The 19,121-nt window shown below is 34.7% G+C and overlaps 1 protein-coding gene across 1 annotated transcript in view; it reads left to right on the forward strand.

The window, feature by feature from the left end:
* The window catches only part of LOC121368213 (serine/threonine-protein kinase TBK1-like), a 53,579-nt gene extending 35,183 nt beyond the window's left edge, over positions 1 to 18,396 (forward strand). Inside the window, exons 13-19 of the mRNA XM_041492847.1 lie at positions 2,988 to 3,097; positions 7,664 to 7,780; positions 8,299 to 8,397; positions 8,775 to 8,871; positions 11,725 to 11,912; positions 12,928 to 12,999; positions 17,465 to 18,396. Of these exons, the coding sequence (XP_041348781.1) occupies positions 2,988 to 3,097; positions 7,664 to 7,780; positions 8,299 to 8,397; positions 8,775 to 8,871; positions 11,725 to 11,912; positions 12,928 to 12,999; positions 17,465 to 17,525 (744 nt within the window). The 3' untranslated portion in view covers positions 17,526 to 18,396. The remainder of the gene's footprint in view (positions 1 to 2,987; positions 3,098 to 7,663; positions 7,781 to 8,298; positions 8,398 to 8,774; positions 8,872 to 11,724; positions 11,913 to 12,927; positions 13,000 to 17,464) is intronic.
* Positions 18,397 to 19,121: the final 725 nt, after the last annotated feature.

The raw sequence follows: 19,121 nt of genomic DNA on the forward strand, positions 1-19,121 counted from the left end.
TGCACACACCAAGAGAATTGTATGTACATGTAGGTCATGTTGACCTGCTATCAACACTTTATTGCACATACCAAGATAATTGTATGTAGGTCATGTTGACCTGCTTTCAACACTTTATTGCACACACCAAGAGAATTGTGTGTAGGTCATGTTGACCTGCTTTCAACACTTTATTGCACACACCAAGAGAATTGTGTGTAGGTCATGTTGACCTGCTTTCAACACTTTATTGCACACACCAAGATAATTGTATGTAGGTTATGTTGACCTGCTTTCAACGCTTTATTGCACACACCAAGAGAATTGTGTGTAGGTCATGTTGACCTGCTTTCAACACTTTATTGCACACACCAAGATAATTGTATGTAGGTTATGTTGACCTGCTTTCAACGCTTTATTGCACACACCAAGAGAATTGTGTGTAGGTCATGTTGACCTGCTTTCAACACTTTATTGCACACACCAAGATAATTGTATGTAGGTTATGTTGACCTGCTTTCAACGCTTTATTGCACACACCATATACATATAGCTCAAAGGAATATTTTGTCTGAACATTAAAACCAGTATCGATTGTTATAAGTCTAATATTTTTAATTGAAGTCCGAACCAAATTGTTAACAACTACGATAAATTACTCTCTTTAATTCCCATTAGATTTTCTCCACTTTTTGTCCAAACATAAGTTGTGAAAAAACCCATTACAATGACAAAGATTCCACATATGACACTGTAACAATGTCACCCATGTTGAATTCGTTGAAATTGCATAGGGCACAATACATGCAATTTTTCACTGTGTACCATTTTGCTTTTTTGTGGAATACTCCTTAAGAGGGGTGGAAGCCTCCTAAGTATGTGACATGATGAGTGCGTTATACGTTGGCGCATGTCATGGCGTGGTTAGATTACGTCATATCAACCGACCTCTCTTTTTAAGTATTCCATAAACAAACAAAATGGCAGACAGCAGAAAACTACATGTATTTTGCAATCTCAGCAACATCGATATCGGTTACATCATTACAGTCTCGTATGTGGAATCTGTGTCACTGTTATCTTTTTTTCATGATTTGTGACGGACAAAATTTGGTAATTAAAGGTAGGAGAGTAACTTATCGTAGTTGTTAACAATTTGGTTCAGATTTTAGTGTTAATGCCATTGACAGATGTAACCAAGTCATGGTGAATTGTATGTTGCTGAATTACTGAACTTCGTGTATAAATATGCATCTTTATATCTAGCCCTCATGTTTGTGGTTTTAACTAAATATACTGGGAAATGGTCTATATTATGTTTTGCTCCTGAACTCTTCATATATAATTATAGTAAAATTAACTTTTAACTAGTAATTTTTCTTCTTATTTTTATTTCTATTTCTTCTTCTTCTTCTTCTTCTTCTTCTTCTTCTTCTTCTTCTTCTTATTATTATTATTCTCTTTGTTTTTCATTGCATTATACAGATAAATGAATGATTGTCTACACTGATCTAGTGTTGAATTTATACAGTCAAACATTGTTATCTCGATGTTGAAGGGACCAGACCAACATGCTCGAGATATAGGTAGCTCGAGATAAACATTATCCCAAACATAAATTTATGTTTGCAAAGTTAAATACACCCTTTTTTATGTGTGTCAATTTCATTATGCTGACATAGTTACCAAGTATACCAAAATGTGCCAGCATACAAGCGAACACTAATACAAACCAATCACTTCTCAATGTGGCCTTTAATTGCTTTGCAACTGTGGCTTTAAAGTCCTCTGTCATAACATAACTTGTGATCTGGACTAAACCTGCTAGTAGGTGGTCAGTTTTTGTTGTTTCGATCCAGTTTCTCACAACATCAAGAGCATATAAAGTCTCCGCCGTAGTAGGTTGTTTTGGTTGGGCAATGGTGTCATTATTATCAGTAGCATCATTGTCGTCATCGTCGTCGTCAGGTGTTAAGGTTCTTGCACAGATTATTGTGTCAATAATGTTGTCATCATCAGTCGCGGTCTTACATGTGTTGAAATGGTCGTCCAGGCTGGCGTAAGTGGCAATTGGTATACACAGTCTGCTTAATGGGATGTCGTCGTCTGAGTTGTATACACTGTCTGGTTCTGGCTGGTCATCAGTTGTACCAAACTATGCGTGTTGGAAACAATTCTTAATTGTTTTCGGCATTACATTTCCCCATGCCTGATTGATTGTGTAAAGCATCGAGCACACAGCAGATATGCTTCTTTAACTTTGTCAACATTTTTTATTCAGGTAGATAGCATGTTTGATAGAATAGAGAATTGGTTCACTACTTCTGACTTTGATTTTATATTCTGTTCAATGCCATTAATTGCTTCGAATTTAGTTTCTGTCATCCTAACAATTAATTTTCATTTGACACCTGTTTTGTTGGTGTGGGTTTTTTTGTTTTTTGTTTTGGGGTTTTTAATACTAGATTCAACAGTTCCCACAGAAGGGCCAGGACCTTCAACAAGTGGTTCATCTACTGGCATATTTTACTGTTTAATAATGCTCAACTTTATAAATGTGGAACATTTTCTGTTATGTGTATTGATTCACTTATAATTAAGTGGCGGAATTAAGGGAAGAAGGAAGAATGAAATGACATATGAAATTAATACCCTAAGCATACGTAAAAAAGGAGTCATTTTACATGTTATTGTTTTATATAATTCGAGAAAAAACAGGAAAGTGCACCTAGGTACACCAAAATATGCTCGAGATAACATTAAGCTTCGTAATCAAGATAAGCATGCTCGAGATAATAGTGATTATTTTTTGTAACATTGCATTGGAAAATTGCCGGGACTGGCACTGGACCTCAAGATACATGTATGTTGGGTACTCGAGTTTACCGAGGTCAAGATAACGAAGTTTGACTGTATATCTGACAATCTCAAACCATGTAAAGATTTACTTTTTATTCATGACAGAAGGAATGAATTTAGAACTTTAATTGTTGGTTTAACTGTTGCAGGTGTTTTCTGATCTCAGTAAAACAATAGACATACTGAATGAGGTCACAACTGCACCACGAGATTTACGACTGTGGGATGAAGCACATGGCTGTTTTGATGATGACAAATAGTAAGATAAACTAATTTCTATCATCATTTCTCATTAACTCTTTTGTAGATTGATAGTGCATGGGTTGGAGGTACTTAACCCATCGATGGGCTATTTTTCACTCCAGCCAGTGCTCCACAACTACTGTAACAATGACAGTGGAATGTACTATCCTGTCTGGAATGCTGCTTATAAAATATCCCTTGTTGCTAACTGGAAAGCGAGCCCATTGTGTCACATCATCATCTGTGTGGTCCTTATTATAACTGTAAATTAAAATGTGTTGAGGCCTTCTTCTGTGTTTGCTGCTTGTTTAAATTATTAATACTTGATGATACTAATTATAACAGCTAATTACTATAAGTTATAACAATTTTTGAGAATCATTCAGGATCCACATCTTCCTTCGAGATAGCGTGACATTTGAGAATAGGAGTCATGTGAAAAACTGACATAGGTCGGCAGCGATACGTCCACATTATGGATGAACATTTTTCAGTTTGTGGAAACGGTGAATGCAAAGCTAGCTCTGTTTGAGCAAAAACTTGCTGATGGTGATAAGCAGCGAGCAGGTTACCAGAAGTCCAATGTGATTTTACTGCATTAAAAGACTTTTTGCGAGAATCAAGTTGTCAGCCGATCTCAAGCTAAACGAATAACGTTGGGGAATCCAGCGAGGGTGTTCATTGTTATTTCAAAATGTGGTCGTTAACCTGAAACTTCATTAAAGTGCTGTTCCAGATATATGATGTATTGAGCAATATCAAAACATATTGTTAAATTTGATTAGAAAACGTTTTTTTGTTTTTTTTAAATTATATACTGATATATTTCCGACTTAAAAATATTCCCCTGAAAAAAATCAGCTGAATTCATTTAGGGAATTCCCGTAAGATTTGACCCATGACGTAAAGAAGGGAGCTCCTTTCGATAACCAGCTCCAATGTTCATTGCTTCTTTTGTGTTTATTATGGTATGGTGTATTGTTGGCGGTTGTAGCAATACAAAAGCCGATGAATTTAGTCTCATGCATTTCCTAGTAATGTTGCTGTGAGAAACCTGTGTGTGAATGCGATTAAAGGGAAAGTAAACTAAAACATGAGCCTTACATATTGGAAAGATGCATACCCGGATCACCAACACATACTGACACCTTAACAAATGAAAAACGCGTAATTTTAGTGTTAATAAAAAAATGTGTTATTCCTTCTAACTGGGGGCAGCCGTTTTCTTTTCTTTTCAAGGAGTCCAGTACTTTAGCTTGGGGCGAAGTGACGTCAGCTCCTGACCAACTTCTGTATGCACAGTGTAAACAAAAGCAGTATAATTTATGACAAGGCGCTTCTCTTTGATCAACCTGACTTGGAAAACAATATAAATGACATGATAATATAAAAAAACTATTTAACTATTTAATATTTCAAGTTGCATTAACAGAACAAAATGGGGTTACACAGGGTTTAAGCTGAACTTAAAAACATTATTAGTAATTTGGCTAATTTGACCCAAAATTCTGTAGCCAAATTCAGGTTTCAATTGGCCAAAAAAATTATGACAAAATTAAGGCTCTTTTTAAAGTAATTTATTTCTAATCCATTATTTCTGAATGAATATGGGTGTCCCTGCCCAGTTACTACTTTAATGTATCCATCAGTTCTGCCCCGTTTTAAAATCTACTAATTATATATGTGTGACGATAAAACAAATATTACATGCAACTAAATCGCAATCACCTGCCGAGGCTTACTGCACTCAGTTTATTGCTATTGTTAGGAGTTGTAATGACAGTACATTGTTAAATATTCAGCAAAAATAAAGATAGAGATAAACAGTTTAATCAGCGTTTTAACGATCCTTTATGATATACCCGGCAAATGGTATTCCATGAACAGTCAATCGAGACTTGTCGGCTTTTACCTCATGCAAGAAATCACGTGACATCGGCCACATGGAGGAAGCAAACAGGAGCAAGCTATTCCGATTGACAAAAATAAAGCCGGTTACGGAATCCAACAGAAGTGGCTAAAAAACAAGCATGCACAAAGTAGATGTACAAATAACAAATAGTGAGACTAATGTTGCGTTTGTGTTTACTCGGAAGTTGTTATATCTAACTTGTAAACTTATTTCCGACTTGTATGCGTTTTAATGTATTAACAAATACTCCTCAAAAACAAATAGCGGAAGATAATGAAAGAGGATTTTCGAATTAGCTTTTTGGCAATTTGATAATGAAAACGACAGCTTAAATCCTGGTTACAGTATTTTTCTCTGTTAAATGATCCAAAGGAAAAATGTACACTATTAGGCCTATTGGTATTCTACGTTGGAGCAAAAACAACAACCCACAATACCCAAGTGATAATTTTCTTTTCTTTGGGACTACGTAATTGGTCAGTTTTGTGATTTTAGATGGGGAAAGTATATACTTAATCAATAGTTTTACAGAACTATTTACAGTAATAAACCATGTCCATTACCATTTTAGTGGCGACAAGTTATATTACACAATACCAATATGTATTTTTGTGTCTAGACTGTGACAATTAGCTTGTCTGGTTACCAATCAAATACACACCTGTCAATCAAGAATCACAGGTAGAGGCAACTAACAGAATATACCAATTAACTAAGAAAACACTCTGTGTATTATTTCAGGATGTAGGTTAATGCATGGACAAAACATGGTATAATTATTTCGACTTGTGTAGCCACTTTGATAATGGTGGTTTATTTTGTATTGAAAAATAATATATACTTATTGCTGGCTTACTGGGATGTATTTTATTACAGAACATTGCAATGCATGACTATTTTATCATCCGCAGAAACCAGGTAGATTTGTTTCTCTAGTTGTAAGACTCATTCCTGATGTTACACGTTGAGTATTACATAACCCACCAGCTCACCAGAGGGAGTATTCACTGGAATGGAACAAAATGGCTGCGCCCGTTATATATAATAGCTGTCACATTTAACCATTTTAATAATATACTTGTTGATATTAAGCAATAATGTGCATTATAGATCTTTGAGTATGCATACCAGTCCAAAAGCCTTGCTTTAGCATTCCTTTAAAATAATGTGGAAAGACTGGACAAGAAGAAATGTCCGAGACCATTGCAACCCTTCAGTTTTGATTTGTTCGAACTGGCTTGTTGGCTTAAGCAAGACATGGGAATACCCTATGTTATTGGATTTTAAAGAGATACCATACCAACAATTTTTCTGCCGACACCATCCACACAGAAATGACCTACAGGGGTGCATATTGTCAACATCCCAAACTGCGTTCAGTTTCTTTTCTTATGCATGGTTCGTGCAATCAACATCTGATTTGTTGTCGTCTGCTTCTCATTCATTTGTGAGGTTTTTCTTTATAGTTTAAGCAAGTATGTATCTATAGCCTAGTTGTCCCATCCTCCTACAAAAATGTGGGGATTTTTGTAAATAATTTCAGTTTGGTTTGGCATAAGAAGAAAAGTAAAAGTGTTTTGAAAATAACAAAAAAAGACTATTTTTGTGTGCAATTTGTAAATTCCATAGTGTGAAAAAAAGGCGTTCCCTCTGAGACAGACCCCTAAAACCATTAATTTTGCTATACCTTCCCACAGGGAACACCTTTTTTCATACTATGGAATTTACTACAACCCCTGCATTTGCCCATGGAGATAGCGGTGGAGTTTTTTGTTCTCTGCTGCAGTTCTTTTGCCGTGGATTATATTGCTTCTTTTTTTTTCAAGATTTTTTTTTTCCTTATTGTTAAAAATAAAATATACTTTGTGAACTGAAAACAGATTAAAAGTAAATATTAAAACAGTAACTGCACTGTTATTACTAAGTATCTGAATCTCAGCGTCATTGGGTATGATCGTAAATACATGTAAATTACCCACATTAAGCTGTATCGTAACAGTTGTTCTTAATTAACCATGCTCAAATCAACTATCTCCAGGATGAATTTGCATCAATTGTGGTGAGCAGTCAGTTTGATTCTACGACATCAAAATTGTTTCGTTCTTTACAGAAGAACACAGCTGGGCTTACTTCAGATGCCCTAGAAACATTGCGTTCCGCTGCTGTGTTAGTCAGTACAGCGTTAGTCCCAAGGCCAGTGGACGTGTGTGGGGGGTGGCGGGTGGGGGGTCATTTCTGCAGAAACCGGAAACCAGATGTTTAATCCAATTGTTTAGAACAGTTAATTTCTGTAAGTTATTACAATAATTTTTTAAGAAATGTTAGGGATCCACTTCTTCCTTTGAGATAGCATGACGTTTGAAAAAATGAAGTTTCAGAGAGAGAGTTTACTGTATGTACATGTATATTAAAAAATAAGGTGTTTTTTTTTACAAACCCCAAGACAGTTTAATAAATAAATAATTAAATATAATAATGAACTTAGTACTATTTATTGTCATGTTTTGGTCCCTCAAGACAAATTTAATTTGTTAGCCACTAAATTTAACAAAATAAATGTTCTTTAAACATTTGAATTATGTTATGAAATAATTGAATTACATTATAACATATATGAGTGAGATTAGTGTAACTTAAAGCAAGTTAAAGCATGTAAATGGTTGTTTTCAGTGTTGAGCGGGTACAGGTTCTCGTTGACCAAGCCATGCTGGTCTTTGTTTTGTTTAAGGACGACAAGGCAAAAAAAACTCTCAGCTTCAATGAAGATCAAATTCATAAGTTTGAAAAGTAAGTTAATGATGATGTAGAAATTTTTGGAAATTTACATATTTGGAAAATTTTGAATTTTTTTTTAATATATTTATTTTAAATTTAAATTAAAAATGTTAAAGTGTATTTTCTCCTACAGTTTTGATCAGATAGTTCTAAAACTTGGTACTATGATTTTCTGGGGAAGTCTTTAAAAACAAGTCTATAGACAGATATTTAGAACATTTTGAATATTTGAATTTTTATCAAATTAATCTTCTCCCAGAGTTTTCATTGGATAGTTCTGAAACTTAGTATCCTCAGGGGCAGTCATCACAAACAAATTGAGAGAGATTTTGGAAATTTTGAATTTTTAAATATTTATGTATAAGATTGAAAATTTAAAAGTTTATCTTCTCCTAGTTTTGATTGGATAGTTGGTATAAGTATTTTCAGGGGCAGTATCACAGAATAATTGCGAGATAATTAGCAGATATTAGAATGTGCATTATCTCTAACTTAATCTTTAATTGTACTGTTTTGTATTGTTTACACAGGAACCAGTTAACTGAAATATGTGCAAAAGCCTGTTCACTCGTGGAGAGTGCCATCACTAAGTCCAAGGTTCAGTTTACAGAATACAAGAGCTGGTTTTGGTAAATTAGTCATTACATACTTAGTGTTACATTCTGCTGATGTATTATTGTAATAGAATAATTAAATGTCTGCTTCAATGACAGTGGATGGTAAATTATTAGACATACATGTATATAGCACAATAGTAGGTGCCAAACTGAGTTTCATTCACGTTGCATATTTCAGGATCATTGCTTAGCCCAAAGCAACTGCATTGGCATTTGAAAACAAAACTCTGTGTGAGTACAGAGACTAAGCTGAAGTACTTGCGTAGTGGATGTTTTACATAAAAAGTAATAGTGGATGTGAATTACTGCACCCTGCTAGTTAAGCCTCATTTTCTCTTTTCAACCAGCGAGGTCTTCAGATATTTATTCTCATGTAACCTAAATTTCAGCCGAGCACTGAAATGTCTGAAGAGTGTTAATCAGCTATCAGCAGCCGTGAAAGATTTGTCTGAACAGCAGACCAGCTTTGTAGAAGGACTGAACAGTGTAAGTGCTTCAAACATGTCATTTGTTTTAATATACTTATTGTCTTTTAGAAATGTCATCCACTTTGCAGCTGGTCTGAACATTATTACAAAAGAATGGATCGTGAACTATTCAGTTTTAGCTAATTAAGCAGAGATGTCATGGCCGTGAGGCCTCGTGTTATAAAGTACACACTTTATTGGATTCTTTTACAGAAAACAAATAAGCTTTGTCAGTTGCTTTAATGTGAATCATTATATCATAAGTGTGAATCAATATATCACAACTGTGAATCATTATATCATAAGTGTGAATCATTATATCATAAGTGTGAATCAATATATCACAACTGTGAATCATTATATCATAAGTGTGAATCATTATATCATAAGTGTGAATCAATATATCATAAGTGTGAATCAATATATCACAACTGAATCATTATATCATAAGTGTGAATCATTATATCATAAGTGTGAATCAATATATCACAACTGAATCATTATATCATAAGTGTGAATCAATATATCACAACTGAATCATTATATCATAAGTGTGAATCATTATATCATAAGTGTGAATCAATATATCACAACTGTGAATCATTATATCATAAGTGTGAATCATTATATCATAAGTGTGAATCAATATATCACAACTGTGAATCATTATATCATAAGTGTGAATCATTATATCATAAGTGTGAATCAATATATCACAACTGAATCATTATATCATAAGTGTGAATCATTATATCATAAGTGTGAATCATTATATCATAAGTGTGAATCAATATATCACAACTGAATCATTATATCATAAGTGTGAATCATTATATCATAAGTGTGAATCATTATATCATAAGTGTGAATCAATATATCACAACTGAATCATTATATCATAAGTGTGCAGTGCTAGCTCTGGGTAGCTATTTTTGTTCGCCAAAACATTTGCCAATCTTCAATTTCTTTCGCCAATCTAAATATGTATTCGCCAATTACATTTTGGCATTTCAGTTAAAATATTTTGTTTTTAATCCTGTTCTTTATAATAATATAGGACATGCTAAGATGTACTTATTATTCAGTTTACGTCTTGTATGACACTGTTTTAGGGGATTATTGTATGGCAGATGTTTCAACCAGAAAAGAAAAATTAATTAGATCTGCTCGAATTTTAGTATAAACCATCCGCGTATTAGACCAAACTCTGTGGTTATCGACGGCAGTGTGTAAAGCCCCCCCCCCCACACACACACACACACACACACACACCGAAAAAAAATAAATCCCGATGCATATATGATAAAGCAATGAATAAATGTTTTTATTAACAAAATTTAAAAAAATTCAGATTGCTCCAAAGCCACTGGCCTATATGCATATATCTTAATAAATAGATGTATTATTGTATATATAATAGAACAATCTTATTATTTTTAGAAACAAAATGACCAGACAGGCAGTTTTATTTTATGAAACAAAAATTTATATATATATATAACTCTTGATCATACCCTACCCCATGACCTCGTTTTGTAACTACCCTCCAAACTTACCTGTATGATTTATTACTCAGTTTACTGAATACTGTTCATAATTGTTTTGGTGTCCAACTCGAGAGTATTGCCAGTCACCCAAAATAAAGACAAAGGAAACGTCTTTATATGTTATTGCTATCAAAACACTGGCTCGCGACTGATTCACAAGTGGAAAAATGCTCATTCAGGTTCACGCCGGTTTTGAGAGACTTGTATTTCTGTGCATGTTGGCGTTTATATTATATCAGTAGATATAGCAGATATGAATTATAATTTCACAATTTAATATGTTTGAAATATAATCTGTAAACGTAGAAAGGTTAAACTAATAATGATTGCATATAAGTGAGAAACAATGTCTTCCTCACCAACGTACCCACTTCGTGGAAATGAACTCAACCACGTGACCTAGATTTACAACATAACCGGTACGACAAAACATGACTAATAAAATTTTAAACTTGTTGTCGCTAGTAATCAAACATTTAGTATCAACAATGCAACATGACTTAAAGAGTATTTAATTTTATTTAATCACGTTTTCTAACTTTATGACAAGCAGCTGGCAGTACACTACTGAATAGTAGACTGGCTCACAGACATGCAAATAGCGCTTATTTACACCATGAGTCGGATCAACAGAACAAAACTGGTTGAAGAAATGTTTGGTTCTAAAAATCAGATGCGGGGGGGGGAATCTTTTGCAAAAAATTTCGCCAAACCGAAAATTCTTTCGCAATTTTTTTTTTCTTTTTCCGCAATTGGCGACTTTGGCGAACGACAGCGCGAGCCCTGGTGTGAATCATATCATAAGTGTGAATCATTTAAGGATTGTCTGTTATTTCTTTTACATTCATCGGGGTATATATAAAAAAAATCATCTGCAAACTGTAAATCGGCGAAGCCTTTCTCACATAAGTTTGCGGATGATTATTATTTTTTTTCATACCCAGATGAACGTAAAAGAAATAACAGACAATACTTATAATTAAATTTAAAACATACTTACTAATAATAACATTAAAAGTTCATATTTTATTTTATTTTATTTTTTTGGTTAAAATAATAATGCTCAAATTACCAATATAAAATGACGTCATCAGGTTCCCTGACGACGTAATGTTTACATTCATCGGGAAATGAACAAACTCCTGTTGCTATGTCTGGACCAATGGGATGACGTTATGTTGTAATGAATGTATCAGAAATTTTATTATTATATCATAACTGTGAATCATTATATCATAACTGAAATTTACATAAAAATGGCTGTATTGAAATGCTTTTCATGTTTGTTGCTCTATATTTCCGTTTATAACTGTGTTTTGAGACAGTTCAGCAAGAGGTACGTGAATCTATGTGAAGATGGCATTAAGAGACTGGAAGACCACACAGGTGTCCTGTATGGTTCACTCACCCAGTACGACAATATTCCAATGCAAATGAAACCCACTTCTGTGATGATGAAATCTGCTGTTGAAAATAACTCTCGAAAGGAAGTGTTAAGCAATATTCTGGATGAGTAAGTTGAAAATGCCATGATCACGTGTTTTGTAAAAATAAATGATGCATTCGAAATACATGTAATAGGAGTGTCAGATGTAAAACAATTGTTGGTAGTCATAAAAAAATTACCTATTATTTACCCATACATGCAGGCTATTATTTAAATCGAATACAATACTGCAGATCAGTAATGCCATCAATGCAAATAATGTGAGTCGGCATCCCCTCTCTACTCAAGAGTATTAGGTAAGTGTTGAATGGTTCCTAATTCCAAGACATTAGTTTCTTGATTTATAGTAATTTGGTTGCTGCCTGATGTTTCATTTCTGTCACCCAAATAAAATATTAATTGATTTTATTATTAGTGCCCTACCGGTCCAAATAGAGTTGACTATAGCATCTGTCTCTGTCAGTCTGTCTGTCTGTCTGTCAGTCTGTCTGTCTGTCCTACATAGTTTTCCAGATGGGTTTACTGAACTGTAAATTTGTGTATAGTTTTATTATATTCACTACAAATCAAGTTTAACTTTCATGACGATTTACCCATTTTTTTTACAGTTATGGCCCTTGAATATAGGCGATACAAAAATGTGTTGGGCCTGGTAGGAAACATGTATTGCTTTAGCAGTACTCAGAGAATTCTTGTTGTATTTAAGTAAATGAACATGCGCAGTCTTTGACATGAAAAGATGCAGTTCATATTGCTAACACTGCTATTGATAATCATAAAATCGCTTTTTATCAGTCTGTTTTTCCACGTCATACACCAAAACCATAAACATGGGGAAACAGCCTGAAATGCATCGACAATGAATATATGAATTGTTATTCAGAATTATTCCCTGTACTTGCTGAAAACAAGACCATAGACTGCATTACCCAAGACATTTTTTAATACACTTTTATATTTCTGTAAAATATATTTAGTTAACTGAAACATTTCTCTGTTTCTTTTTTTCATTTAAATATTTTTGTTGTTGTCGGTCAGTTGAGTGTATATTTTGCTAAACATATAACATTCCTAATTTCAGACTGAAGACGTCTCGCACATCATTGGAAGAAGTAATGCTTTTGATGCATGAAAATACAACTTTGATTAATAGGCAAGTTCTCGACTAAATGTTTTTTATAACAACTGGATATTTAATTACAATAACACAAATCTTTACATTGGACACTAATGTCCAGTGGTTTTAATATCAGTAATATCAAACCTCTGACTCGAACAGAACTTAATTATTGTGACAGGTTGTATTATGGTATGGCATTATCTGTACGTTCATCCATAAACTTTTCATTTCCGGGCCACATCTTCCTTATCAGTTCATATAGGATCATCAAACCTCGTATGCAAGTAACTAGGTTACCATGACCTACTTTTCATGCATTACTGCACATTAAAATAAATCCTCTTCCGGGCCACATCTTCCTTATCAATCCATATAGGATCATCAAACCTTGCATGCAAGTACAACTTGTGATGGGTATGTTGCCTACCATAGCTAGGTCACCACGGCCTAGCCTACATTTTATGGGCATATCATGTACCTCACTGGTAGTCTTGTCACAGATATTTTCCTTGATTTAATGTTGAGAATTAAAGGGCCTGTCCTCAGTTTGCTGCTATTTGAACATGTTCCCAACATGGCAGTGTATTATCTTGTCTACAATATCACTGTCTGTATAGCCAGTGTGTTGTTTCTTATTGTCTAAACTAGCGTTTATCTCATAATCATTTCATATGTTCGAAAAAATATCTACCATATTTTTTGGCATATAAGCCGCTACTTTTTTACTGTGAATTGTCAGGGTGCGGTCTATAAAACGGTGCACTTTATTGCTGAATTTTACAGTAACCACTTTGCGTATAAACCGCACTTCTTCTTTTTTGAGTACTAGTAATTTTTACTTGTGCACTTTTTTTGGTTCACGCTTTGTAATCATACTGGAACAAATAAAATGTTATCATGTATTTTTTTTTTGTCTTTGTAACTAATGCAAGATTACGAACAATGCATTACCAAGTTCTTTTTCATATTTTTGCAAAAATTGTGGGGTTTGTCAATGGTGTGTTTGTTTACGAAACTTGCCCATGAGATGAAAAGAAACTGAAAGCCACACATGCAATCATCAATTATTTATTGTTTGAATTTAGGGGAGAATGGATCTCTATATTATTATTAAATACAAACAATAATTAACTGTAATTAAGTTTGTGGCTTTATTTTATCCGTGGATTATTTAAAGGTGTAGTTTATGTACGGACGAAGGTCGGAACTTGGTCTGAAAACAAGGTGTACGGTTTATACACCATTGCATGTAATAGGCCGGAAAATATGTTATTAGGAAATAAAAAGAAGTTTAAGCTACTACAGACAATAAGTCAGTCGGAAACACACTGGATACAGAGACACTGGTATTCTAAACCGGAAACTCTATTTACCGTAGTCGGAAACACACTGGATACAGAGACACTGGTATTCTAAACCGGAAACTCTATTTACCGTAGTCGGAAACACACTGGATACAGAGACACTGGTATTCTAAACCGGAAACTCTATTTACCGTAGTCGGAAACATCTTACAATGGCAGCAAACTCGGCAGTCTCTTTAGAAGCACTTTATTAATAACATAGTCATTCCTACTTAGTGAGTTTTAAATTAATGTTGCATACTTGCAATCCCGATTTTTTTACAATTTTTTCGGCATTCCGGAAGTTTGCAAAATTGTCACAATTTCCAAAGATTGTCCTGATAAAAAAAAAAATGAAAGTGACATTTTTTTCCCCCGTATTTTTGCTGTGCTGATTCAAACTTCCTTTTGTTTCCTCATGTAAAATGACACCAAAACATGAAATTGCATCTAATTTTCAAAAACAATTTGGGGGGGAGGGGAGGGGGGGGGGAGGCATGCCCCCGGACCCCCTTGAGTCATTTCAGGCCCTCAGTTAGAATGTCCCTCTTTTCGCTTTCCAAAAGTTGGCAAGTATGATGTTGAATGATTGGGTTTTTTCAAAAGTGTTCATTTTTAAAGATATGTAAATATGTGTATTAAGTATTGTAATGTTTTAAAGTAATAAGCAGGTCAAATATAAGCGTTATGTTTTGGAAAGATGCATAACCGAACCGTCAACACATACTGACAGTAATTTTAGAAATAATTAACTTAAAACATGATTATTCCTGCTTACTGGGGGGCAGCCATCTTGTATCTTTTCGTCACCTCCGGTACTCCATCTTGGAAGGGAGTGACGTCACCTCCTGGATTGTATAAACTAATTATGATGTACAGAGTACACAAACACAGTAACACTGTAATTTAAGATGAGGTGCTTCACTTTAATCAGCCTCACTTGTAAAACAACATAAATACCCAGTTAATTTAATAAAGTATTAACCAAACATATTTCTATGTGTATTAACAGAATGAAATGATGTTTTAATATATTTCCCCTCTGTAAAAATCCAAAGAAAAAAATACATACAAGTAGCAGTACATTTGAGCAATAATGACCACTTGTGATCACCAGTTTCCTTTTCTTTGCTGCTACATGATTGGTCAGTTCTGTGTATTACAGAATTATTTATAGTTGGATAACATTTTTTGCACAAAAATAATCCCTTTCAGTGTACTCTTATTACTGTACAAACATAAAAAGCTATGTAATACAATTATTGTTTATATAGTTAGGTCTCACTACACAGATCACTTCTAGGTGAGAGTTCATTCATCATGGTCCACTATATTTCATAATTGTGACACAAGTTGTGGTTCACATATTCACTTCTAGGAAATGGTGAAGAATTAAAACCATATGTATTTGTAATGGTAAGCCTTCTGGCTGTATTTTGCCCATGTTATTTTTTGTAATAATGTGCATTGACCTTTTGGGACATGAGTGTATAGCGTAAGAGACAGCCGAAGTGAATCGGTTAATGAACCACCTGTTCAGACCGGTATTACAGCCAGATGCGGTCGTATAGCAAAAAATTGAGATAGAAATGTTCACAATTTTGGGAGTGAAAATAAATGCTTATATAATGTATGTTCGCAATGGTGTATGTTGTTAGTGCCAGCGAGAACCCGTTCTATTGGCAATCTTCATTTGAAGTTGGGAAATTTAACATGGGTTTCAATGGCAGATGACATCTGTTTAGTGAGACCTTAATACGTCTTTTCGTTCACTTGTGATTAATGTTAAGGGAATGAAGCAAAATGGCTGGGCCCATTATAATTGCTGTCACTTTTTCCACATTTTATTAATTAACTATACCAATAAACTTGTTGATATTAAGCAATAAATAGAGGATAATAAATAAGTTACCAGTTATTATCAAATTTATGTCCCGAGTGAAATAATTTTCAGTTGTCACAAGCTTTAGCGAGTGACAAATGAAAATTATTTCACGAAGGACATAAATTTGATAATATCTGGTACCGAGTTTGTTATTCTATTTATTACCTCAGCTATTTTTTCTCTAAAAGCCTTTATTTTCTACGCACATGCACGAAGGCCAACCTGTGTAGGAACGATGTAAACCACTTTACGCACTGTTCTGAGAATGACTATAATGTTGTAATTTAATCACGTTCATAGATAATATTAAAAAACACATGTTCTCTTTATTCTGCTTCCAAATTTATACACCGGCCTCGGTGGCGTCGTGGCAGGCCATCAGTCTACAGGCTGGTAGGTAATGGGTTCGGATCCCAGTCGAGGCATGGGATTTTTAATCCAGATACCGACTCCAAACCCTGAGTGAGTGCTCCGCAAGGCTCAATGGGTAGGTGTAAACCACTTGCACCGACCAGTGATCCATAACTGGTTTAACAAAGGCCATGGTTTGTGCTATCCTGCCTGTGGGAAGCACAAATAAAAGATCCCTTGCTGCTAATCGGAAGAGTAGCCCATGTAGTGGTGACAGCGGGTTTCCTCTCAAAATCTGTGTGGTCCTTAACCAGATGTCTGACGCCATATAACCGTAAATAAAATGTGTTGAGTGCGTCGTTAAATAAAACATTTCTTTCTTTCTTTCCAAATTTATAATAAATTGCATTAAAATTACATTGTTATTAATTTAACACCAAAAACAGAGACCCGTAAAGGCAAACTCTTTAAACTACATGACGTCATATTTAGTACCGACAAAGTCATTGGTTTGTAAGCGTCAAATTGTCCAATAGTATTGTTCGTTAGACCAATGCAGAATATTTCTCACTGAGAAAATATGGAAAATATTTTCCCTGTTATGAGTGACTGCTGGGGTAATAATGTGTGTTAAATATCATTGAATATGCACATTAGTCCAAAAGCCTTGCCTGATTATCCCTTTGTTTATAAACATACATACACAGGTCTGAGCATTTGAACATTGTATTAACATGTAATAGGTGACCTCATTCATTTTAGTCATTAATTGTTTTGTTTATTAATACTAGATTACTCTATTGATTCCTTGTGAATCCTGCATATAGCTTGTTATTGGCCTTCTACGGGAGAAATGTTGGGTATTTAGAAATATATCTTTTTTCCATGTGTTTATTTGAATCTTTTGTTTTTACAACAGTTTCAAGAATTTACCAGAGTCCCCCACCGACATGTCTTGGGAACAGCCTGATGTAACATGAAGAATAAACTGTCGGACAAATAATGGTAGTTGTACCATGCCAGCAATGATCCATAGTGTTGTTAGTACGAGGCATAGTTGTCTGGAGCAATATATTGTGCATTAAAGGCTTGTGAAAAATGGGAGGGGGGCTATATAAAATACCTGACAAATATACAGGAGTCATATATACATATTTATAGATTGCACATAACATTGTTCCAGAACTTTTAAGTTGAAGAAGCAACATTATTTCATCCATGCTGTTTATAGCTGGTCGAGCTAACTTAGTGATAGCCAGTACACTAGTTTCTCGTTTATGTTATAAAACAGATTAATCGAGACACTACTTTAATGATAATCTTGCTTTATCAGTGGTTTGATTCATCTCAAAGACATCCTATCTTAAAACCAAGGCACTCGTAGGTGCCAAGTGACTGCTTCAGAGTATCAGTACTGATGTTAAAATACAACTCAAATCATACCGTGAAAATGGGTCATAGGCTGTATAGCAAATGCAGAAGACCAATACACCACACATACTGTGGGCACAGATTGTCATGCCAGTCTGTATGGAACATGTAGCTTCCAGTTTATGAAATCAGAGAGTGAAAAAACACTTTCGCAGAGATGAACGGTGCAGACCAGACCACGCCTGTGTCTGGTGCTAAAAGTAAAATGTGCTACTGACTGTTTGTTTCATATATAATTACAAAACTTCTGCTCTTATATGATTTACTCTATTCTGATTGGACTGGCGTCGTGGTAGGACATCGGTCTACAGGCTGGTAGGTACTGGGTTCGGATCCCAGTCGAGGCATGGGATTTTTAATCCAGATACCGATTCCAAACCCTGAGTGAGTGCTCTGCAAGGCTCAATGGGTAGGTATAAACCACTTGCACCGACCAGTGATCCATAACTGGTTCAACAAAGGCCATGGTTTGTGCTTTCCTGCCTGTGGGAAGCACAAATAAAAGATCCCTTGCTGCTAATTGGAAGAGTAGTCCATGTAGTGGCGACAGCGGGTTTCCTCTCAAAATCTGTGTGGTCCTTAACCATATGTCTGACGCCATATAACCGTAAAATAATGTGTTGAGTGCGTCGTTAAATAAAACATTTCTTTCTTTCTTTCTATTCTGATTGGATGACGTTGAAGAAAAATTGCATGTTACCCTTCGATAAACCTCAGAAAATTACGACAGCTGGGACGTCATTACGTAAAACAGGTCATGGAAAGGATGTTAGAAGCTGGTTTATTTGTATTTTAACTAAATATGGTGTGTTCAGGCACTGGTGCATACTTTTTAGAAGAGGGTCGGGGCTAAACTGTGGCTACCAAAGTTTAAATGGGGTTAAGACAAGCTCCTGTGTTTGTAATTATATAAGAATTGTGTAATTTTATTAGTCACGAAAACGGTACTCATCGTGATTAAGTGACAGTATTGTACATGTATTAGTGCAAAATATTATAATCCCACATTATTACGGGCTCACTTTTAGAAATATATTTATTCTGCTACAGTCATTTGAAATCATTATTAAAATAGACCTGATAGTTTTGTAGGAAAGTATTTGTACATTGACCAGTTCACCAAAATATATGCCTTAATTTGGCCA

Source organism: Gigantopelta aegis, chromosome 3 (genome assembly GCF_016097555.1).
Source record: "Gigantopelta aegis isolate Gae_Host chromosome 3, Gae_host_genome, whole genome shotgun sequence".
NCBI classification, from domain to species: Eukaryota; Metazoa; Mollusca; class Gastropoda; order Neomphalida; family Peltospiridae; genus Gigantopelta; species Gigantopelta aegis.